The 23,319-nt window shown below is 39.2% G+C and overlaps 3 protein-coding genes across 16 annotated transcripts in view; 1 reads left to right on the forward strand and 2 right to left on the reverse strand.

Annotated features, from left to right (window-relative positions):
• wdr90 (WD repeat domain 90) overlaps nucleotides 1–2,212 on the reverse strand; it is a 31,792-nt gene extending 29,580 nt beyond the window's left edge. For 4 of the 5 annotated variants that reach the window (XM_057322410.1, XM_057322409.1, XM_057322408.1 and 1 more), the window contains exons 1-7: nucleotides 1,969–2,212; nucleotides 1,662–1,756; nucleotides 1,364–1,540; nucleotides 1,071–1,209; nucleotides 796–966; nucleotides 589–715; nucleotides 200–267 (exon numbers count right to left, since the gene is read on the reverse strand). In XM_057322410.1, the coding sequence (XP_057178393.1) occupies nucleotides 200–267; nucleotides 589–715; nucleotides 796–966; nucleotides 1,071–1,209; nucleotides 1,364–1,540; nucleotides 1,662–1,756; nucleotides 1,969–1,981 (790 nt within the window). In that variant the 5' untranslated portion in view covers nucleotides 1,982–2,212. The remainder of the gene's footprint in view (nucleotides 1–199; nucleotides 268–588; nucleotides 716–795; nucleotides 967–1,070; nucleotides 1,210–1,363; nucleotides 1,541–1,661; nucleotides 1,757–1,968) is intronic. The other variant, XM_057322411.1, reaches the window with a different exon arrangement.
• Nucleotides 2,213–2,695: 483 nt separating this feature from the next.
• cluap1 (clusterin associated protein 1) lies at nucleotides 2,696–7,848 on the forward strand. 9 transcript variants are annotated; one of them, XM_057322855.1, is made up of 14 exons: nucleotides 2,708–2,762; nucleotides 3,074–3,141; nucleotides 3,351–3,462; nucleotides 3,618–3,702; nucleotides 3,858–4,034; nucleotides 4,168–4,347; nucleotides 4,715–4,848; nucleotides 4,923–5,064; nucleotides 5,269–5,341; nucleotides 6,015–6,071; nucleotides 6,897–7,007; nucleotides 7,216–7,268; nucleotides 7,482–7,541; nucleotides 7,655–7,848. In XM_057322855.1, exons 2-14 carry the CDS (start codon nucleotides 3,120–3,122, stop codon nucleotides 7,832–7,834), a joined length of 1,386 nt encoding a protein of 461 aa, XP_057178838.1. In that variant the 5' UTR covers nucleotides 2,708–2,762; nucleotides 3,074–3,119; the 3' UTR covers nucleotides 7,835–7,848. The 9 variants fall into 9 exon arrangements, with proteins under 9 accessions (XP_057178841.1, XP_057178838.1, XP_057178845.1 ...); XM_057322856.1 differs by having other exon boundaries at nucleotides 2,724–2,776; XM_057322857.1 differs by lacking the exon at nucleotides 3,074–3,141 and adding an exon at nucleotides 3,196–3,239 and having other exon boundaries at nucleotides 2,735–2,776.
• Nucleotides 7,849–8,126: 278 nt separating this feature from the next.
• Nucleotides 8,127–21,867, reverse strand: nlrc3 (NLR family, CARD domain containing 3). 2 transcript variants are annotated; one of them, XM_057322854.1, is made up of 20 exons: nucleotides 21,592–21,867; nucleotides 20,242–20,297; nucleotides 15,544–15,718; nucleotides 15,078–15,338; nucleotides 13,188–15,003; nucleotides 12,664–12,750; nucleotides 12,462–12,545; nucleotides 12,191–12,274; nucleotides 11,832–11,915; nucleotides 11,601–11,684; nucleotides 10,718–10,801; nucleotides 10,432–10,515; nucleotides 10,275–10,358; nucleotides 10,072–10,155; nucleotides 9,251–9,334; nucleotides 9,086–9,169; nucleotides 8,931–9,014; nucleotides 8,580–8,663; nucleotides 8,431–8,514; nucleotides 8,127–8,237 (listed from the first exon to the last, which is right to left on the reverse strand). In XM_057322854.1, the coding sequence occupies exons 3-20, from the start codon at nucleotides 15,632–15,634 to the stop codon at nucleotides 8,147–8,149; spliced, it is 3,438 nt and encodes a 1,145-aa protein (XP_057178837.1). In that variant the 5' UTR covers nucleotides 15,635–15,718; nucleotides 20,242–20,297; nucleotides 21,592–21,867; the 3' UTR covers nucleotides 8,127–8,146. The 2 variants fall into 2 exon arrangements, with proteins under 2 accessions (XP_057178837.1, XP_057178836.1); XM_057322853.1 differs by lacking the exon at nucleotides 20,242–20,297.
• Between the last annotated feature and the right edge of the window lie 1,452 nt (nucleotides 21,868–23,319).

Here is a 23,319-nt window from a genome sequence, read left to right on the forward strand (position 1 = left end):
TAACCAAATATGTTTTTGTTTAAATAAAAATGTTAAATTTAAGATTATAAGTCTTTATTTGGGGGGGCCGCAAAGCGATGCACTCTACACAAAGGGGGCCTTACAACGGAAAAGTTTGAGAACCACTGTTTTATATAACCTAAATGTATATGGCTGTGTGTTATTTTATGTTTCGCAATAGCAAATATGCAGGACTCACTTTTAGCTGTGCTGTTGGATCCTTTCTGTATAGAATCGAACGGTAACTTTGCTCCATCTGAGGGAAACCTGTGAGTCATAGAAATATTTAATAGCCACTTGCAAATGCAGAAAACAATGTGTGAATTCAATACTGACAATCCAAGTAAAATTGAACGTGTCAAGCAAAAACAGACCAGTTACGAACACAAACGGTGTTGTTAAAGGAACAAGTCAGCCACATATGAAACTTCTGTCATTATTTACTCACCCTCATGTAGTTCTGTGAAAGCCAACAACATTTTGAGATTTCATGAAAGAAAGTCATGCAATTTAGAAACGACAGTAGTCTGAATAAATAATGACAGAATAGTGAACCGTTCCTTTCATTTGGCAAAATGTGAATCTTACCTAATGTAATCATACAACTGATGCCAGCTCTGGCCTTTTGGCACAGGGAAACACATTTCTCTGGGCATCGGTGCAGTGCCTTCCGGTAACACCATCCCTGCTTGCCTAAACTCAGAAAATGAGAGACCTACAACACAAGAGAGAGAGAGATTACGAGAGAGTTCTCTGAGTGTATGTGTGTCATACCGAGTGGGTGGTTGCGTGTACCAGGGTCAAACAGCAGGTCACTGGCGATGATATTTTTGACTGACATATTGGCACAAAGTTTGATGCTTTTGAGGTGACTATGTGTTCTTTTCAGATAAACCGACAACACGTAACGTAAATCCATCATCAGGCAAGTCCAGCATGGGTTCAGCGGCGCTGGGCCCACTAAACCTAAAATACACATGCTGTCTATTAACCAAATGTTAGCTGTAGATGATACAAACAAAAGATCAATGTTATACATACAGAAATAAAGCAGAACTTCATATATTTACCTTGTTTTGCAGTCCTGGCCGTCTTCTCATACACTGAACCCTCTGTGGCTCCACACAAGAAAGGAAACTGCAGCCATGTTGCCGTGGATTTGAACTCTTTGAACATGTTAGAAAACGACACACGGATCACCTGACCCTCCTTAAAGAAAGAAAACCAGATAGGAGCATAATCACTGTATGTTCTTCGTTCTTACACAATAAAATAATTTAAACCTACTTTGATTTTTTAGCAAGCATCTATGTAATGAGCTGAATAATGTAAAGTGAGTTTTTATGAAAAGTTTATATCTCACCTCGGCACCAATGTCAATGTGCACGATGAAGTGCTTGTTTGGGCTGGGTCTGAACAGCAGATAGAGGTACCGTCCGGTGAGACCCAGAGACTGGCTGCTGGTTTTGGGCAGTAGGATGTAGTTACTGGCAGGTATGGATCCACGGATCCGAAAGACGGAACACTTTAGGGTCTTATCCTTTCATTGAAACATAATGATAAATTAAAAGAAAGATCAGATGTACTTTATTCAAGCCTAAGAAGAAACTTCTCTACAATATAAAATGTAAAGTTTTAGGAGGAACAGCCTGATGTTCTACCATATATGTGGCGACATCTCCCTCTTTGTTGACCTTCTTCCACTCTTCAATCCTCATATGTTTGAAGATGTTCACATAGGGCTGCTGCCACAAAGCTGATGGAGACACACACATCAATCACTGCATTACGTAATGTTACTGTTATAGCTTATATAAATCGCATCGAGTACTGCTCTCACTGTGCTTTATTAGCTTGTCATGTATATTCGTGTTCTTTAAAGTGTAACATTTTTACTTCGCATTGTATTGTACCGCATTGTAAATCGTATTTTTCGAGCATCAGAAATGTTTGTGAATGTAATCTTACCTCTGGAAGACATCGCTGAGTTCACAGACCTGATTCACCTGTTGACAGAGAACGGACCGTTGCTCACAAACAATCAGAATTCATTCACTTCCGTCTTCAACACGACCAGAAAGAGTTTATTCATAATGACAGCGTGTTTTGGTGTCGTACAAAATGTAATTTTCACTTTTAGTCGCTGTTTGGTGTTTCTGTAAGCTTGTTGTGGTGATGAATCCTGCACATCGCGCTCCAGAAACCGCCTTGTTCGAACGGCATGACGACAGAGCTACGTCATCAAGTTCCAACGCAAAATACCAAATATATATTTTATTCTTTAATATTATTTTTTATTAATGCTTTTATTTATGTATCTAAATGCAGTGTTGTTTTCATCCTTGCAAAAACATTTATCATAATAAGTTTATTTAAATATTCTATTTATGCTTTTACGCAAATCTATGCGTATTTCATTTTTGTATCAGTATTATTTTATCATATCTTAGATATGAATATTGTGCCATATACAAATACATAATACATTTGTATTCAATATTGCGTATAATATTGTCTATATTACGAATGACTGGTTGCATTAACTTTATAAACATTACGTCTGTTATACAGTTTTCAAACATGTGTTATATTAACAATATTGTAATTATTATTTGTTTTATTATGTGTTCTTAAGTTTTTTTAAACAAACGCGAAGTTCAAGCAAACGCGTTTTGCTTTAGCCATGTAGTTTGGCTTTCTCGGTACCCGTAGGTCCGCTTCGCTGCCATAGTGACGAACACAGCTAGACGCTCGAGCTAAAGGCAAGAAAATACAGGTTTACATGCTGTATTATTGTAATATGACGTTACATACTAATAACGTGATTGTAGTTCTGTTATTATTGATAAACTACAATTAGACATAAATTTGACTGCGAAGAAACCAAAACTGATCATAAACGGGTATCGGGTATCTGATATCATATTTGTGGTTTGTTGTCAATAGTAATCTTGCTCCAGAATATGCACATTTATGGATATAATTATGTATATATTGATAATGTATTAAGGCATGTATATGACCATTTATTTACGATGTTGGTTTTAATAATGAAGTTAATCTTATCTTGTAGGTGATTGTGTGTATAACGTTACTTGATTAAAGAGAGGACAACAGTCATGTCTTTTAGAGATCTCAGAAGTAAGCCAAACTTTTATTTACATATATTATGTGCATTCTTACAATGCTGCAAAGGCTACTTCCATGAAACACAAGATGGTGGATGTCCTTTTAATACGGTATCAAAATGTTTTAGCTGTGCACTCTATAACGTTACTTGCCCTGTTGCATGAGATTTTTAAGTCTTTAAAGTCATGGTTAAATATTAATGTTGTGGTTTGGATATGTAGATTTTACAGAGATGATGAGAGCACTTGGCTACCCACGTCTCATCTCCATGGAGAACTTTAGAGTTCCAAACTTCCCTTTGGTGGCCGAAATTCTCATCTGGCTTGTCAAGAGGTGATGAATAATATTAAAGCGTGTAACTGTGGCTATGTGTATTTAAAAAAAGAAAACGTGTGATAAAGAGACAAACAAAAAGGTAGTGTTTGTAATTCATATAAACTACAAAATACATTTATTTAAAACAATTACAAATACTTTTCTTCCTGCAGATACGAACCTCAGATGGAAATTCCAAGTGATTTTGACACAGAGTCAGACAGAGTGTTTTTCATCAAGGCTGTGGCTCAATTCATGGTATATTATATCATATTGTAAATGTGTAAAAATAGTTTATAGCATTATTTCCAACATGCATATTTACATAACTTAACGCTGTAGAAGGAATTAATTTGGAAGCATAATTTATCAGATGATGTCAAATTCGCAGGACATTTTCTGTATTTCTCCAGGCGACCAAGGCTCACGTGAAGTTGAATCTTAAGCGTCTGTATCAAGCAGATGGATACGCTGTGAAAGAGATTCTGAAAATCACCAGCATTCTCTACAACGCCATGAAGACCAAAGAGAATGCCGTTGATCACAGCCAAGAGGAGAACAGCAAGTTCAAGTTTGATCTTGGGTCAAAGGTAAGGTCAAATGAATCAAATCATCCACACATGTTGACTTGTGCCATCGTTTCCAATTAACCACGTTGTATATTTCTCTGTTCATTTTTATGTTTTATGAAAGTGTTGTTTTAGATGTTTTGTTTGTGCGCAGATAGCTGATTTGAAGGTGGCACGTCTGCTGGGTTCTGAGATCACAGCGAAGGGTGCGACGCTATACGACCTGCTGGGGCATGAAGAGGACCTCAGAGAGAATAGGACAGCTGCCATTGCTCGACCCTTAGAAATCATGGAGACAGAGAGAGCCATGAGAGCAGCTGTGAAAGACGTCATGGTAATACAAAATAACCTAAAAAAAACCTTAGTCATCTTAGTCATAAACAGGACAGAGAAAAAGCTTAAGGTTGTGCACAATAAACTCTTTATTTTAAAAGATCCTGTTTCCCAGAATCCTCTTTAGGCACTATAACATTATATTATAATTGTCATTATATATAATTATATTATAATTGAACAAAAATACAAAAATAAAGCACAACTGTCCTATTAATGTTTTATGAATGTATGTTATGTACTCCTTTAGATGGATACTCAAAAACTCAACGTTTTTGCTGCATTCATCAAATAACGTAAATGAGTGGAACATTGTTGATGGGTTGTGATGCTTTTTAGGGTCTTGTTTACTGAATGTGTTTGTTTAGGAAAGCATCCAGATGACTAAAGATCTGCTGAATAACGTGTCGTCTGATGAGGCGAGTCTCGATGCCAAAATCGAAAAGAAGAAACAGGACTTGGAGAGAAACCAGAAACGTTTACAAACTCTACAGAGCGTACGGTGAGTCAGACGCATGTAAGCATTAGCACAAAAACCGTTTGAAATCTTCTCTGACGCTATGTTGTGATGTGCAGTCCAGCATTTATGGATGAATACGAGAGGATCGAGGAGGAATTGGAGAAGCAGTACCAGACGTATGTGGAAAAGTTTAGAAATCTGAGCTTTCTGGAACAACAGCTGGACGACTATCACAGAGCCGAGCAGGAACGCTTTGAGGTGCAGATCAGACGTTTCAAAGCAAAGATGCTTCTCAAATGAGTCTGATACTCAATCAGCAAAACTGATAAACATGCTAAGCTGAAATGACAAAAGATGACACTCAAGGTTTAAACCTGTGTATCTAGCTTGAATATTGTAGAGGTTTTAAACTTAGGTTTTAAGATTATAGAGTTATTGGAAATATTTCTGTTTTTTTTTCAGGATGCAGAAATGACAATGAAAATGAGACAAAACAAATTAAAAGAGGAGGAGAAAAGGCTCATGAGGAGTGGAGGTGAGTCACACACACAGCTGTCTGAATCAGAACAAAACGTGAAATAAAACAAATATAGTAGGAATAACAATTATATACACTCACCTAAAGGATTATTAGGAACACCATACTAATACGGTGTTTGACCCCCTTTCGCCTTCAGAACTGCCTTAATTCTACGTGGCATTGATTCAACAAGGTGCTGAAAGCATTCTTTAGAAATGTTGGCCCATATTGATAGGATAGCATCTTGCAGTTGATGGAGATTTGTGGGATGCACATCCAGGGCACGAAGCTCCCGTTCCACCACATCCCAAAGATGTTCTATCGGGTTGAGATCTGGTGACTGTGGGGGCCATTCTAGTACAGTGAACTCATTGTCATGTTCAAGAAACCAATTTGAAATGATTCGAGCTTTGTGACATGGTGCATTATCCTGCTGGAAGTAGCCATTAGAGGATGGGTACATGGTGGTCATAAAGGGATGGACATGGTCAGAAACAATGCTCAGGTAGGCCGTGGCATTTAAACGATGCCCAATTGGCACTAAGGGGCCTAAAGTGTGCCAAGAAAACATCCCCCACACCATTACACCACCACCACCAGCCTGCACAGTGGTAACAAGGCATGATGGATCCATGTTCTCATTCTGTTTACGCCAAATTCTGACTCTACCATTTGAATGTCTCAACAGAAATCGAGACTCATCAGACCAGGCAACATTTTTCCAGTCTTCAACTGTCCAATTTTGGTGAGCTCGTGCAAATTGTAGCCTCTTTTTCCTATTTGTAGTGGAGATGAGTGGTACCCGGTGGGGTCTTCTGCTGTTGTAGCCCATCTGCCTCAAGGTTGTGCGTGTTGTGGCTTCACAAATGCTTTGCTGCATACCTCGGTTGTAACGAGTGGTTATTTCAGTCAAAGTTGCTCTTCTATCAGCTTGAATCAGTCGGCCCATTCTCCTCTGACCTCTAGCATCAACAAGGCATTTTCGCCCACAGGACTGCCGCATACTGGATGTTTTTCCCTTTTCACACCATTCTTTGTAAACCCTAGAAATGGTTGTGCGTGAAAATCCCAGTAACTGAGCAGATTGTGAAATACTCAGACCGGCCCGTCTGGCACCAACAACCATGCCACGCTCAAAATTGCTTAAATCACCTTTCTTTCCCATTCTGACATTCAGTTTGGAGTTCAGGAGATTGTCTTGACCAGGACCACACCCCTAAATGCATTGAAGCAACTGCCATGTGATTGGTTGATTAGATAATTGCATTAATGAGAAATTGAACAGGTGTTCCTAATAATCCTTTAGATGAGTGTAGAAATAGGGAATATATATGTATGATATGAAAATATATGTAAATATATTATCATAAAAATATCTGCTTTGCAACACAGAAAATTGCTGTATAGTAATAAACACATACTGTATAACTCTTAGTAAAACAAAACCTTATATATAAATGTAGGAATGTCTCCAAACGTCCGTGAACAATTTGGTGTAGTGAAATAAATATAAACATCCGAACATTTGACCTCCGACACCACTGAAACCTCATGTTTTCTTTCTCTGCAGCAGGAGATGAAGACTCAGATGTTGACATCCCAGAAGATGAAGGATCCGACAGCGATATAGATGACGGACAGCAGACTAGGCCACACCTCACACGTCACGCCCATTTATCAGGTGATGGGTAAATTAAAATCTGGTTTTAAGAATCCTTTTAAATTTCAAACTTTAGGAACTTAGTTTTAGGAAGCTAAAAACAAAGCCCTAACAATATTCACACTTTCTGAAAGAATCATTTCATCATCGGTAGTACCAACATTTAAAAAAGGTAGTTTTTTTTAATTGGATTTTATAATATACTCACATTCATGTGATTTTGTTCAAGGTCGAGGTGGCGCCCGATTCATCGGCAGTATGAGAGGAGGAGATAGTGAGGAGGTGAGCTCACAAACACATACAGAATGAAAAACATTCAACTATACATGTTTATGCAGTTATCCAGTATTATTTTCCACTTCCCTCTCTACAATCCTCTACGTTGCTTTTGGAATCAACAGTTCTTTTCTTACTGTTATAACACCACCAGACTCGCTTCATTTCTCCTTTATTCATTCCATTTCTCTTTCTTTTCTTCTGCACTCGCTCTTCAAGCCCAGAACAATGGAACACATCTGTCTCTCCGGCAGCAGCCGGAAGCAAAAGAGAGCAAAGGTGGTCTGCTTATGTGTAAAATTAGGGATTTTGATAGAGCCCCGTTTCAATTCCCCTACACTGACCTGTGTGTGTGTTCTGTTATATCATTCACAATCTGCTTTGATTTGCAGTCGGAGGACAGTGAGATTGATGTGGACGATGATGGTGAGGAAGAAGAGGAGGATGAAGAGGAAGAAAATGAGGATCTTGATGAAGATAATGACAGTCTGGAAGGTTCATCCGCCAAACCTGGACGACCAAACCGATCGCTGCACCCTCAGATCCTCGAAGAGAGCGATAATGATTTTTAATTTATTTATTCAACTCACGTGTTGAATTGTATGTAAAAGCTTCTGTCTTGAAAACATTTAACTGGATGTGCAGCAGAAATTTTGTTATTGTGTTTTATTGAGGTAATATTTCTGTCAGTATGGTTTAATGATATACACTTATTACATATAATAAATATTTACATTAATCTCATGTAAAAAGTCTGAATCATATTTTCTCCAAAAATAAAATAACATAAAATTATATTTAATGTAATGCAAACAAAAGAAGATTGTTTTACTGCAATTGTAAAAGTTTTGTATTGACACAATATGGTGGTGAGAGCATGCACGCTAGATGTCCACCACACACTCCGGTGCTCCAGCTCTGATAGCATCCGAGACCACCTTTGCCCCCGACTCACCAATGCCATTACCCTGAAGACTGGAGCACAAATAATACCTGTTGTCACACATCACAGAATATTCCCACCCTCATTCATACTTGCATAAAGACTTTAGACTGACACTTAGTGTGGCAAAGTGTCAAACGTTTACCACACGTGCAATCTAGTGACACTGATTGAACCTGTCACACACAGACGGTGGTTCAAACACACACACAAATACACACTGACTTGATGTAAGTGAGTTGATGGTTTCCTCTAAGAGCCGTTGCAATGAATATCGCTCCATCCATTCCTAAAGAATTCTCCTGTAGACTACAAACACACTCTTGTAAGACATCAAGCTTTCAGTTGGTTAAAGATCTGTTTGAGACACATACTTTAAACTTCTCAAACTCCTGTTGATCTTCAGAGAGCTGGAAAACGCCTTGGCTCCTTCCATTCCGATAGAGTTGCCACGAAGACTAACACAAAAATCACAGCAGATACAGGGATCAATCGAGATTTGTTTTGGATTCTTGTGTTTTTTACATGTACATGTACAGCTGAACGAAAAGTTTGGGTTTCCTAATCCAAATTTTCTAGAAGACAACTTGGAGAGATTTATTTATTAATTAACACCAGGGGACCAAATACAAAGATAGTCAAGAATTTTTTGCTTTTAAATCAAGAAAATGTTAGGGGAACAGGAGTGTCCAAACGTTGATTTGTGTAAATTTAAACAGACTTACTCTAGTGTGTGTAGATTTTCATTGACCACCAGGGCATCGGCCAGAGCCACAGCTCCTGCTTTACCCGCTGACACACCCTGAAGACTACACACACACACAGTCAGACGCATGAAGTTTTTGACTTTAAATCCTGAAGAAAGTCACATCAGACTCACCAGAGCACATTGAGAGAAGAGTTTGTCTTTAAAGCAGAGGCCAGAGAAATAACACCACAATCACCCAGAGCATTTTCCTGCAGACTGTCCACACAAACGCGATTATACAGATTTATATTTATGAACATTTACACGTTTCATGAATCAGGGTGAAGATGATCTTACTCCAGAAGCTGAATACAGCTGTTGCTCATGAGAGACTCAGACAGGGCCTTAGCTGCTCCAGCTTTCATAAAGTTCCACTGGAGACTGAAACACACACACACACACATCTTGAATCATCATATGACATGCTTTAAACTTCTAGATGATATATTATATATACTGTATATATATATTTTTTTTACAATTGAGAAGGTACATCATCTCAAATGAACACCGGCCATGTCAGTGTGATAGAATGAATGACATCACATCCCGACTATCACAGTCACAAAAATCTTTCAGTTTTATTATTAGTCAGTTGTGCAGTTGTGTTAGGGTTTCATAGGTGACATGTGTTGCCATAACAAAGAAAAATGACAGATGAGATCTCTTTAATATCTTAATTACTTCTCCTAGACATCACTAAAATTAAATAGAGAGCAAATGGAAATGTTTGTTAAAGTCTCATCTGTGTCTTAGATCTTAGAGAAAAAGAGTCAGAAATCTCACAAATGTCTCCATTAGAGTTTCAACAATGTCTCAAACTGAGCTCAGATCTGTCAAGTCTGCAATCATAAATCAAGGTGTCAATATGAACTCAAACATTTCTCATAAAATTGACCTAAATCTAGATTATTTTACCTCTACCATCTGCATTCATTTTACACCTCTACACTCTTTATGGATTTCAACTTATTTGTTTCTGCTTTTATTTCTCCAAAGGAGAAATATCTGAGACTACGTTTATGCTTAAATGAAACAACTGAGAACTCAATCAAATCTCTTGAGAAATGAAAGAGCAACATCTTTGCAAAATAATATTTCCTCCGAGTTCTACTCACTGTAAGGATGTGATCGATCTGTTCAGTTTCACAGCTTCAGCGATGGCCGTCACTCCCTCATCATGAAGAAGATTAGCGGTCAGACTTGAACACAAACAGACAAAATAATAGTACAATGACTTGCAAGTTGTTGCATTGTGAGAATAACACATGCTCAACGGCTGACACACAGCATATAAAGTTAAATGCTTTGTGTTACTCACTCGAGTTCTTTGAGACAGGTGTTGACTTTTAAAGCTTTGGCGATGTCGTTGGCACCAGCGACTCCAATGGAGTTCTCCCTCAGACTATCACAAAAAAATATTTCAGCTTGTGCAGGTGGAAAATGTGACAATAAACATTATGCAAACATAAACATACTTTAAACTGCTGAGGGCTCGGTTTGACTGGAGAGCGAGTGAGAGAGCTTTAATTCCTCGATCACTAACTGAGCTGCTCTGAAGACTGAAACACAAATACAAGTTCACATAAACATTATAATTCTGACATTATTTATTAATTCATCCTCATGTTGCTCAAAACACAAAAGGAAATGTCAGACAGTTACATTTTAGTCTTTCTATCCAACCATTTTGGAGATCGATGTAATAAGCATTGTTCTTTAATTACACAGAGGAAAAAAATATTTGGTTTAGGAGTGTTTTACCTGAGCGTGTGGAGAATGTGATTGACCTTAAGAGCTTGAGCCAAGACCACTATTCCCACATCACCTAACTGATTACTAGACATACTGTCAAAACACACAATAAACATATAAAAACTCAATGAAAGGAACTGTAATAAACATCAAAGATGAGGGATTATAATACTGTTTGATTTGTCTAATTTTGTCACTATGTATAAACCACTTCGAAAGACGTAAACAACGCTGGTCTCATGCTGGTCCAGAAGAACTTCCTGTTTCAGTTTTTAACACTACACAAACGTTTGATCAGAATACAACCAACAGAACATGTATAATCGAATCAAATATTTATGTGTATAATTATGTATGTAAGATTTAAATTTATTTTAAATAAAACTGGAAGTTATAGTCTGTTATATTTGACCTGTGCTTCTCTATCCTTTATCTTAAATGTATGCTCTCACTGAGCGTGTGTGTGTGTGCGTATCTGTGTGTGTGTGTGCGTACTTGTCTGTGTACGTGTGTGTGTGCGTGCGCGTCCGTGTGTGTGTGTCTATGTGTATGTGTGTTAGTACATGTGCATATTGTGTGTGTGGAGTGTTTTGTATGTGGGTATGACTGTCTTCTGTGTTTTCAACTTTTTCTTGTTTTTACAGGTACAACTTTAATTGTTTTGCTTATAGTCAATATGTCTTATGTACAGCTGCTTTGTAACAATGAAAATTGTAAAAAGCGCTATATAAATAAAGTTGAGAAGTTCTTCTGGACCAGTGTTTACATCTTGCTAAGTGGTCTTTATACACGCGCGCACACACACACGCACGCACACACACACACACACACACACGCACGCACGCACACACACACACACGCACGCACACACACTCACACACACTCCTCTCACTTCAGATCCTGTAGAGTTTGATTCTTTATGAGTGCCTCTGCGATTCTCTTCACTCCATCTGGTCCGATACTGTTCTTGTGAAGACTGTAACACATGAAGATTTGGGTTTATATCAGCAGCTGTGTTTATGACATAGATAACACACATGCACGCACGCACGCACGCACGCACGCACGCACGCACGCACGCACACACACACACACACACACACACACACACACAGAGACTCACTTGAGCATGGTGAGCTTTCGGTTTGATTGAAGAACGTCTGCCAGGGCTCGAGCACCCTCATCCTCTATGTGGTTACTTTGCAGACTAAACACAGATGCACACAGAGCCAATGACATGTGCAAACACAAACAGAGCACAATCAAATTAAACACAATATAAATCAAACTATATTTTGTCATATTGCCATTTCATATTTATTAGCAATTCTACTCTACATGAACAAAATATAAAAACTACATGTTTTAATATTGTAAATACTTTACATGTTTATATACTTTACATTTTAAATACTTTACAGGTTTATATTCTTTGTACTTTAAATACATTACAGTTTCATCTTTTTACAGTTTAAAACTCACTTGACTGACACCAGAAACTGGTTAATTTTAAGAGCTTCACACAATGTCTTTGCTCCCTTAGCGCCAATGTTGTTGCCACGGAGACTACAAGAAAAAAGGCTTATTTAATTTAGCTTAAAACACACAATTAAATAAAACACTTGGTTGATTTAGATTATTATGATTAAAGACTCAAGTTCAAGCTTTATATTACATTATCGAACACTTATGTAACCATACAACAACTGCAGGTACAAAACCTGCTGGTGTTTGAAAAAAACTGGTGACTGACTCCAGAACTGTGAGGGTTCGGTTGACCAGCAGAGCCCGACTGAGAGGTTTGACTCCTTTACTGCTGATGGAGTTATCAGCCAAACTACAGAAGATAGAGTAAGAGGATGTGTGGGAAGGTTTTAGTGTAGAATTATGGTACAGACAATATAATTTATTTAATATCAAAATAATACACAATTAAAACATTTGTCTGTGGGTACCCAAGGGTCTGAATATGGCACTCTTTGGCGCTCAGGAGACTTCCCAACAACTCCATTGCATCTTCTTTAAATACATTGTTTTCCATCCTGTAACACACAGACAGTTAATTTTACCTCAGTTAAAAAACAAAATTCTACATTTGTTTGGTGCACAACAGGGGCCAAAAAAATAATTCTGTCATGGTAGTCAAAAGTGCCCCAGAACTGTTTGCTTTCCTACATTTCCTACATTCTTTTGTGTTCAACAGAACAAAACAATTTTTCCTACTAGGGTAGTCAATGGTGGCCAATAACTGTTTGGTTACAAACATTATTCCAAATATCTTTCTCGGTGTTCATCAGAACAAAGAAATTTACACCGATTTGGAACAACTCGAGGGTGAGTAAATGATGACAGAATTTTAATTTGTAGGTGAACTGTTCCTTTAAGGGGTGTTACTACATGCTGCTTCTTGTTTTTGCAGTTCTGTGATGTGATACTAGTGGTGGTTAACATGTGTAAACACTATGCATGTGTGTTTTACCTCAGCTTACTGCAGTACAAGAGCTGTGGGAGGAGCCTCTTCAGTGATGTGGAGTCTAAACAGTTAGACAGTTGTGTCTCTTCTGTACACGCTTCTGATACCTGCAACAAGTACGCAAGCACCGCACAAACCCCACCTTTCAGTTTCCCCCGCAGGCTGCAGCTAATAAGATCCTCCTCCACAGACCTTAGCCACTCCCCCTGCTGCAACTCTGCCAGACATGTAACCATAGCGACACTGCGCATGCTGACTGCATCACCCCCTGATGCTGTAACCGTATTCTGAAGCAAGGTTGTCGCCGCGGTGCGTTGGGTCACTTGCTCCTCACGGCCAACACCCAGTGCGCTGCCCAACAATGTGCTTGTCGTGGCAGACAAGAGTCCTGAAAGGAATCGCATGAACAGGTCAAGGTTGCCCTGTGCTGCAGAATCTGATTGGTTGGTTTTTTGCAGCGCAGCGCGGTAGTGGCTGTGGAACCCGATACGTGGCCAGGAAACGCTGCTTTCTGAAAACAGATCGAACATTCCACGTCTCGATGAAACGTAGTAGAACAACGCTCCCAGATATTCCTGCACGGACGTGTGCGTGAACTGCCAGGCCACAGCGTCTGATGACCAGCTTTGCTTACGATGGAGAACTCTGTAACCGAGAGTCCCGACCTGAGAGGGTGCGTCAACACCGTAAATTCGCAATTCAGTGTCGCTGAACGTGTAGCGTCGACGCAACAGGTTGTAAAATGCCAGACGGCCCAGTGTGCTCAGCGGCTTTCTGACAGCTCCGCCGGTTGTGTCTGCTGTAGAGAGGTGTGGCCAGCAGTAGTGGGCGTAGACTTCGGTTAGAGTTCGAGGAAGGGACGTCGTGTCTGCATCAGAAACCTTCAGAAGGCGAGACAGCGTTGTAATTACGATGTGGCACACAGTGGGCACGGAACACAAAATGAGCAATGGTTTCTGGGAATTCAGGTAAGCCCACACTTGAGAGGAGACGTCCTCGGATATATGCGTGTTAGAATCGCTTTGACTTGGTGTTCTTGATGTCGAGTTATCTAGTGGTAAAGTGTACACATCCAAAATGTTCGTGTTACAGTGATAAATATAATCCTGTATTTGCGCTCGCGACAGAGACGGGACCTCCGTCGCCCGATCGACCAATCCCGCTGGCACTTTCGCCCCAACACCAGGTCTTGACAACAGCCAAAGTGCTGCCCCTGGCAACAGGTTACCCCGGATGATATTCGTAATGAGATCCGACACTGGAACTTCCCGACGAGGGTCGCTAGTGGGCGGAGCGTCCGCAAAGTCAAGGGGCTGGCGAAACTTTTCCAATCCGTCAAAAATTAGCAAAACTTTGCAGGCTTCGTTATAAAGAATTATGTCAGTGTTTTCATACGGAACAAACAACCGCAGCAGCCGCTCCACAGACAGGCGATCGAAACTACTCAACTCCCAGCATGCAATGGGTATCACGAGACTAATCTCCGGGTAGATCTGCCCGCCGCTCCAGAGGCGGACGAAACGACGGACCAGTCGGCTCTTCCCACTACCGGCCACGCCCACCGTCAGTGTTACACGTGGGGCGGTGCTGACCCTTGTCAAAGGTGCGATCAGCTTGTCCAATCCCAGACCTCGGCCGTGAAGAGGCCCCGCCCCTCGGTTGACAGACACCTGTACGAGGTCGTGCTCTCGCTGCTGTAGGTCAGACACGCATTCTATGAGCAGGAGACTGCAGGAGGTTCCAACAGTTTGGTGTGAGGAATTCACTTTTTTTTCTCTAAGTCGCTGAAGGAGAACATCTTTATGCTGCCGAACCACAGAGTCTGCGGAGCAGAAGAGAGAGAGGTCAGTTCATCGAGAAATGACAAACACATTGAACCCTAACCCCTATACATACCATGTACACTTATGAGGTTATATTCAATTGGATGTGAACTTTGAAGATATGCCTGAATGGCGGTGCCATTGGGATCAGATGCAGACAGAACTTCAACCAATAAATGTACTTTTTCCTTCAGAGAGCTCACTTCCTGGATTAGCCCCACCTCCTGAGCGTTGATCTGGTCTGCTTTTCTCAAGTAATGGACCAGGTTTACTAAAATGGAGGTGGACAGAAATCTCTGCAGCAACATCCGGTGTCTCTGTAACCAACCAGGATCTGAAGATGAAACACATTGTTAACAATAGATCTGTAGTCCAAGATATACATTTGAAAATGTGTTTCAATATATACAGTTAGTTAATCCTGGCCATTGATAATTTAACAGTCCAACACACTACACAAGGGTCTAAAAAATAAAACCATCACATCTATTAAACTACTGAATACAAAGCCAATGGATTGAGTGGTTGTGAATCCGTACCTTCCATTTTTTTGCTCGTCTCTTGTTTTGCAATGGACTTCAAATCCATGTAGCAGTAATCCTGCCAGGGAATTTGGGAATGCCTCTCCATCCCAGATCAAGCTAGGAAAGCACATCCAGTTGTGTGTGCCGGCTGTCAGAGCATCAGTGCCATTCACACGTTGAATCAATTTCTCTGAAAAGATATCACAAAAAAACGCACAGCACATGGCTTGGATGAGGCAACGGCATCATCATTTTCCAAATAAGTATTTTTGTATATCAACTGTGTTCAGTACATTATACACTTCTTTCATTCATTGTCAATGATTGTATTGTGAATGTGGCCTTGACACACACGGCCCTTTGCACTTTGTATGCACTTTCTCTATACGTTGTCTAGACACATTTCAGCTCGCATCAGTTCTATAGAAAACAGATATGAACTTGGATGTGACATCACTGAACCTCATTAGCCACAAACACCAACAAACACAGAGTTACCATGGTTACAACACGACATGCACACGAACGAGAGGTGGTGATGCTTGATGAATTACTGGAAAAGGTCTGATCATATAAAAATAAGCATTCTTGGACTTATCTTGAAATACTATGTCAATACTACGATTTCAGTAACATTGTAGCCTATATGTAAACATAGTTAAAGTACCAGCACTTCTTAAAAGATATGATTAAAAATCTTAAAAGATATGCCACCGTTTCCCTATAAACACCATATTTTTTTCTTGAAAAGAGAGTTAGAAATGTCAACCTATGTCTTAAACTATTTTCATGGCAGACAGTGAGAAGAAACAGAAGAGTTAGCAGATGAGTTTGCTTTTGCAGACATCATCTGGCGCCTCATTTATAACCATTGCGTACGCACAAAACATGCCCTGAAAGAGGCGTACGCCACTTCCCACGCAAAAGATGGCATTTATAAAAACAAACTTGACGGAAAAATGTGCGCACCTGCACGCAAACTCTGACCCATGCGTACAGACATTTTGGAGACAGAGCAGTTTGGCGACACCGATCGTGAGTTAGTGAACTCAAGTTAGATTGCAAAAGGTGTGATAAAAATGATTATAAGCATTAATCCCTCACACACATTTAATTTTACCTTAAATATCCTCATTATCACAAAGATTAAATCTGCAGAGTTATTTGCGCTTGTATTGAGTGATACTTGTTTCATGCAGCTCTTGTAAAATCAAACTCAAATCTTAAATAAAAATTCCATCTAAATATTTAATCAGCGCTGTCTCACCATCACACTATGAGCGCATGAGGAGGAGATGATCCGACTGCATAGAATATAGGACAGCATCAAATAACACAGTGTAAATAAATAGCTAAATATATTTTCCTGCATAATCATCGAATGTCAAAGTCTGGAAATACAGCCATTAAACTCTCGCACAATCATTACTCTAAATGTCCTCGTTATCGGTTCTAACTATGTTCATAACAAAACCGGAATAAAGAAACATTCGTCTCTAACATTTATGTCTTCAAATTTTATCTCAGGTGAAGGACACCACTAATTAATGATGTGATTTTAATGAGGTGTAAATGATCAGTCTAAATGCTGTAAACATATAAATGCTGCAGAGACCTCCTTTGGCTTTAATATAATATAATAATAATTATAACAATTATTAATATGGAAATCTCAGCGAATCTCATGTGTGGCCATTTGTGATTTCATTACGCTGCAGATGCCTTAGGAATGGCTTTCAAAGACACTCTTAACTCCATGGGCATTAGTCAACATGTCTCAGGACCCACTCACCTTCGTAATCATACTTTAGATTTAATACTGTCTTACGGTGTAAATGTGGACGACGTTAAAATCCTTCAGCAGAGTGAAGACATTTCGGATCATTATCTGGTATTATGTTTGCTTCACTGGCCTACGGCTGCAAATAAAACTCATTGTTACAAATATGGTAGAACAATAACTTCAACTACCAAAGATGCGTTTCTCGATAATCTGCCCGAATTGTCTCAAATCATGAGAAATAACGTTGAAGATCTTGACATTACCACTGAAAATTTTAATTCCACCTTCTCGGTAACGCTAGACAAAGTTGCTCCACTACGTTTAAAGAAGATTAAAAATGGCAGCCCCACACCGTGGTATAATGAACACACTCAGGCTCTAAAGAAAGCGGCCCGAAAAATGGAGCGCAACTTTAAGAAAACTAAATTAGAGGTATTTCGTACAGCATGGAAGGATAGTATTCGAAAATACAGGAAAGCCCTAAAAACTTCTAGATCCGCCTACTTTTCATCACTAATAGAAGAAAACAAGCACAACCCTAGGTTTTTATTTAACACGGTGGCTAAATTAACAAAAAATAAATCGTCAGTGACTTCTGATCCTGTATATCAGCATAGCAGTGATGAATTTATGAACTACTTCACATATAAAATCCAAGATATTAGAGAAAAAATTATAACAATGCAATCAGAAGTGAAACCCGCTGAACAAACTAACTACAGCGCCCTTAAGGAGAAAATGCAATTATTTTATACCGTAGATCAAGATGAGCTGTCTAAAATTAACAATTAAAAAACTCCAATTGGTCCAAAACGCGGCAGCTCGAGTTCTTACACGTACAAAAAAGTATGAACATATTAGCCCGGTTCTGTCAACCTTGACTGGTTACCTATAAAGCATCGCGTTAACTTTAAAATCTTGCTTATTACCTATAAAGCCTTACATGGTTTAGCTCCTCAGTACTTGAATGAACTCCTTTTGTATTACAGTCCTTCACGTGCATTACGCTCTCAGGCGTCCTGTCAGTTGGTAATACCTAGAATTTCAAAATCAAGTGCAGGTGGTAGATCCTTTTCCTATCTAGCGCCTAAACTTTGGAATAGTCTTCCCTGCACTGTCCGGGAGGCAGACACACTCTGTCAGTTTAAATCTAGACTAAAGACGCATCTTTTTAATCTTGCATACACTACTCTTCCATAATATAAATCTTCAGAGGGTTTAGGCTGCATTAGTTAGATCAACCGGAACCAAAAACACAACTGATGTACTTGTTGCATCAAAGAGTACAGAACAGTACTCTACTCTCAGCCAGTCTTGTCTCATTGTTCCAAGGTTACCACAGCGAGCAGGATGCAGTTCATGGCCTGACCTGATGGTAGAGCGGAGAATGGGAAGTGGGGACCTGACAAGAGCTGAGATGATAGAGCTGGATAAAGAAGGACGCGGTCTCTTGACATGTCTTCACCACAAAATTTCAAATGCTATTAGATTATTAATGATAATCTTAAACTATAATTTATTTTATTATTAAGTTTATTTATTTTATTTAGCCTTGTTGTGCAAGTTCTCTGGAGCTTGTGCAGAGGCAGCAGCTTTTGCCAGAGGGGAACTGGAATCCCCTGGTTGGGCCTGGGTTCTCCTGAGGTTTTTTTTCTCGATTAGAGTTTTGGGTTCCTCGCCACCGTTTGCATACTGTTTTTGCACTATCTGCCTGACCGGGGGGGCTGCTTTAGAATTTTAAAGTTTTACTTAATTAATATTGCATATAGGAATTTATAGTCTGTTATATTTGACCTGTGCTTCTCTCTCCTTTATCCTAAATGTGTGCTCTCACTGAGCGTGTGTGTGTGTGTGTGTGTGTTTGTGTGCGTACTTGTCTGTGTACGTACGTGTGTGTGTGTTGTGTGTGTGTGCGTGCGCATCCGTGTGTGTGTGTCTCTATGTCTATGTGTGTTAGTACGTGTGCACATTGAGTGTGTGGAGTGTTTTGTATGTGGGTATGTCTGTCTTCTGTGTTTTCAACCTTTTCTTGTTTTTGCAGGTACAACTTTAATTATTTTGCTTATAGTCAATATGTCTCATGTACAGCTGCTTTGTAACAATGAAAATTGTAAAAGCGCTTTATAAATAAAGTTGAGTTGAGTTACAGAGATAAAGGATCGGGGGTTTTACATAAATTTTTGTTATTTTTCTATGGCATCTGATAGCGGTTGAACCCGGAAACGGTATATGTCCATAATGGTGCGTGACGTCAGGTTTAACAAGCGGATTGGATGTCAGGCGTATTAATATATGAATAAGCATTCATGAGCTGCTTTGCATTGACTATTTATGGGTAAAAATGGGCGTGTACAGGGCGGGATATGAGGCTGATTCACGTACGCACACTTGCAGGTAATCTGTGATTTATAAAGGGAAAATTGCGTGCAGGTGTGCGTGCACAAGGTTTTATAAATCTCAATTTTTGTTTGCGTACGCCCTTTTCATCATTCTGGCGTAAGTTCCCTTTTAGGAAGGTTTCTGCGCACTGTTTTATAAATGAGGCCCCTGGTGTACAGAAACATCTGAGGATATGCACAGTGAACCGAAGAGCAAACTAAAAATTAGGTCAAAGAGTTATACGCCAATCTAGAGGATGTGAAGACTGACACATTCACACAGAAATATCCCACACGAAATGTCTACTTCATCAAGGACATCAAAGGACACCAGCAGTCAGTTAAAAGCAAAACCTCCAGTTGTTTGAGTAAGAAGAATAAAATTAGGGATTAATTGAGAAAGAATAGAAGAACTAAAGGGATACACTTATAGAGATGCTCTTATGGAGAGACTTAGAACAATATTTATAGGGAAGCTCTTATAGAGAGACACTTATAGAGAGGCTCATATAGAAAGACACCCATAGAAAGACTAAAGAGAACGGCACTTACAAACAGGCTCTTATAGAGAGACGTAGAACAAGATGAAGGTAAATGTTTGAAGGTACCTTTGAAGGTAAAGAACATTTAGGTTAAATGTTAGCTCCACCACACCACCAATTTAACATATCAATTTCATTATTTATAATTAAATTGTCATACCAATAAAAAACTTCTACCATGTCATTTATTTGTATTTTCCCCCTATTGTATTCTGTTCTCCTACTTTTCTAAAACCTCTTGTCCTTTCTCACGCTGTGTTCACAACATTCATTTAAGACACAAATCTGAACCTACTCAAATGGAAATCCACTTCTTAAATGAAGTCATCTAGATTTACTTCTGTATTTCTGCTGATAACATCAGGACAGTCATTTTAGTTAAGTGACTTGGATTTTGTCTTTGAGCAGTTAAAATGTCTGTTGTATTCTGTGTAGCCTACTCAACATTTCATATAAACAAAAATAATGAAAATGTGCTATTGTCCAAACAGGAAGAAATACCATATTTACCACAGTTATTGTTTTCTTTCTTCTGTAGAACACAATATAATATATTTTGAAGAAGGGTGGTAACCAAACAACACTGACCCCCATTGACTTCCATTGTATACATACAAAACCATTGAGACATTTCTCAGCATATCTTCTTTTGTGTTCCACTGAAGAAAGAATCTTATACAGGTTTTAAACAAAAATGCGGGTGAATAAATTTAGACAAAATTTATATTTTTGCGTGAACTATCCCTTTAAGCGCTCTTATAGTAAACTATCCCTTTAAGCGCTCATATAACACTTTTGGCACACACTTCTCAATTATAAAGTGGAGCCCAGATGTTTTACCACATTTTTTTATTTAATAAAATAAACAGGTTTTAGAATTGTGATAAATATTAAACAAAGAAATGACGTAAAACAAGGAAACTGTACAATTACAGTCACTTGTCAAATGTACAGCAGTTTTTGTTACATGGACTATTTTAACATAAAAATACCTTTATTTCTAATGAAAAACACAATAAGCATTTGGAACATTATCAAATCGTGCCCTACAAATTTTTCAAAAATCCAGAGTCCATATCACCTTAAATGCATGCTCTTGCAAATGGAGGCCATACCAAATACCAAATACTAAATATTAAATCTAAAATTAATTTTCATTTAATGTTTCATTCAAACTGTGATGCCTACTATATAAACATTGAAATAAAAAAATAAAAATAGAAGCAGTGAACTAGTGAATTCAGCATTTTAGACCGAACTGTATGATTTACAAGTCACATTGAAATTTTAACTTATGTTCAGACAGTTTCTCAGTCAGCTGACAGAGAACACAAATACACACACACATCAGGTTACTCACAGTTGATCTGGTGTCTTTCAGCAGATCGGTGGTTTCAGAAATGGATTCTCTGATCACAGGGACTTGATCACACAATTGTGTTGTGAGAACAGGATCTTATACTGTACTTGAAAAGCTTCAGCTCATCTTTACCCTGCTGCCATACTTCAGTTTACACTTTCTCTGTTTGACTCTGTCTGTCACGCTCTCTCTCTTCTCATGTCTTTCCCTCTCTTTCATTTCTTCCTGTCACACCTCCATCACTTCCTGTGCTGCTGGCCACAGATGCACTTTTAAAATCTAGCATCATCTCCGACGTGCTGTCATTGTGTGCACAAAACCACGCACGCACGCACGCACACACACAGCTTAAGTGTCCACAGCTTAATTTTACATCAATCAATGGATGGATTAAAAGGTCATAAAGACAATATAAAGGTGATAAGATAAATGCAAATTCACGGATTTGGCAGACGCTTTTATCCAAAGTGACGTACACTGCATTCTACTATACAATTGTTTCTGAGTACATGCAATGCCTAGGATCGAAGCCATGACCTTGGCATTGCTAGTGCCATGCTCTAACCACTGAGCTACAGGAAAGCTGATGAACAAATGTAATAAATGCATTCTTATGCATATTGAATAGAAATACAAAAAGATAAACAGAACACCTGTGGAACTGTTAGTGTCTTTAAAAGATGGTATCTGGACAGGACAGGAAGTGCACATGGAGGAACAGGAACAAAGAGAGTGAAAGATAGAGACAGCTTTCTTGAGAAAAGCTATAAATACTGAATGTGGTTCAGAGTTCATCTTAAAGACAATCGGAAGCTTTCATAATATATATATATATATATATATATATATACTGTATATATAAAAACTGTGGTTGTATTTTGCTCTGTCACCCGCTTTCTCCATGNTATATATATACACTGTATATAGATATATATTTTATATTATTAAACATAAAAAATGTAAAGACCTCCACATTCATGATGGTAATGCACAGCCAATATTAACAAACAGTCATTTATTTTGATTGTATTTTACAAAATTGACAAATCGACAAAGAACACGAAACAACTGACAATTAAAAACAACATTTCTCTACAAGATAAAAAGTTCAACCAAACGATAGAACACACGCCAAACTTATTTCTGCTCTGGCAAAGACACAGAACAGCCTTTCACTCTTACACTTTATTTCCTGTGCTTTTTCTGTTTTGTCTACTAGACTTCTCACTACCGGCCAAGCGTGCANTAGTCTCACCATCAGGGGAGAACTCATGGGAAAATGTGCGGACTGAAGGAGTTAACCGCAAGGTGGGAGTCCACCTAGGGAGGTCATGGGTTACCGAGGTGGGAACCATTCATGAGGATACATCAGACGGAACCACCCACTGGGGGGGGTTACCACGTCTGGAGCACTAGGTCCGGTTAGAGCTATATGGTAGATAACTCAACTGTTCCCTGGCCTAAGGGGGCAGGGCTGCTCTGCCCAGCCTGCCCCCAGGAAGGTGCTTAGTGATGGATGGAATGCCTGTTCTTTACCCAGTGGGGAAAGAAGGGAGGCGGAAATAGCTGACCCACCTAAGGAAGGGGGAAGAGCTTTCGCAGGCGTACGCCCTACCGGCTGCCGGTCCTACGTGTTGCCTTGCAGGACGCGGGCTCACACCGGTTGCACGCGTAGATATTAGAACCTCATGAAGGTGTTGGGTGTAGCCTAACCCGCAGCTCTGCAGA

The sequence above is a fragment of the Triplophysa rosa genome, linkage group LG23, assembly GCF_024868665.1.
Source record: "Triplophysa rosa linkage group LG23, Trosa_1v2, whole genome shotgun sequence".
Classification (NCBI taxonomy): Eukaryota; Metazoa; Chordata; class Actinopteri; order Cypriniformes; family Nemacheilidae; genus Triplophysa; species Triplophysa rosa.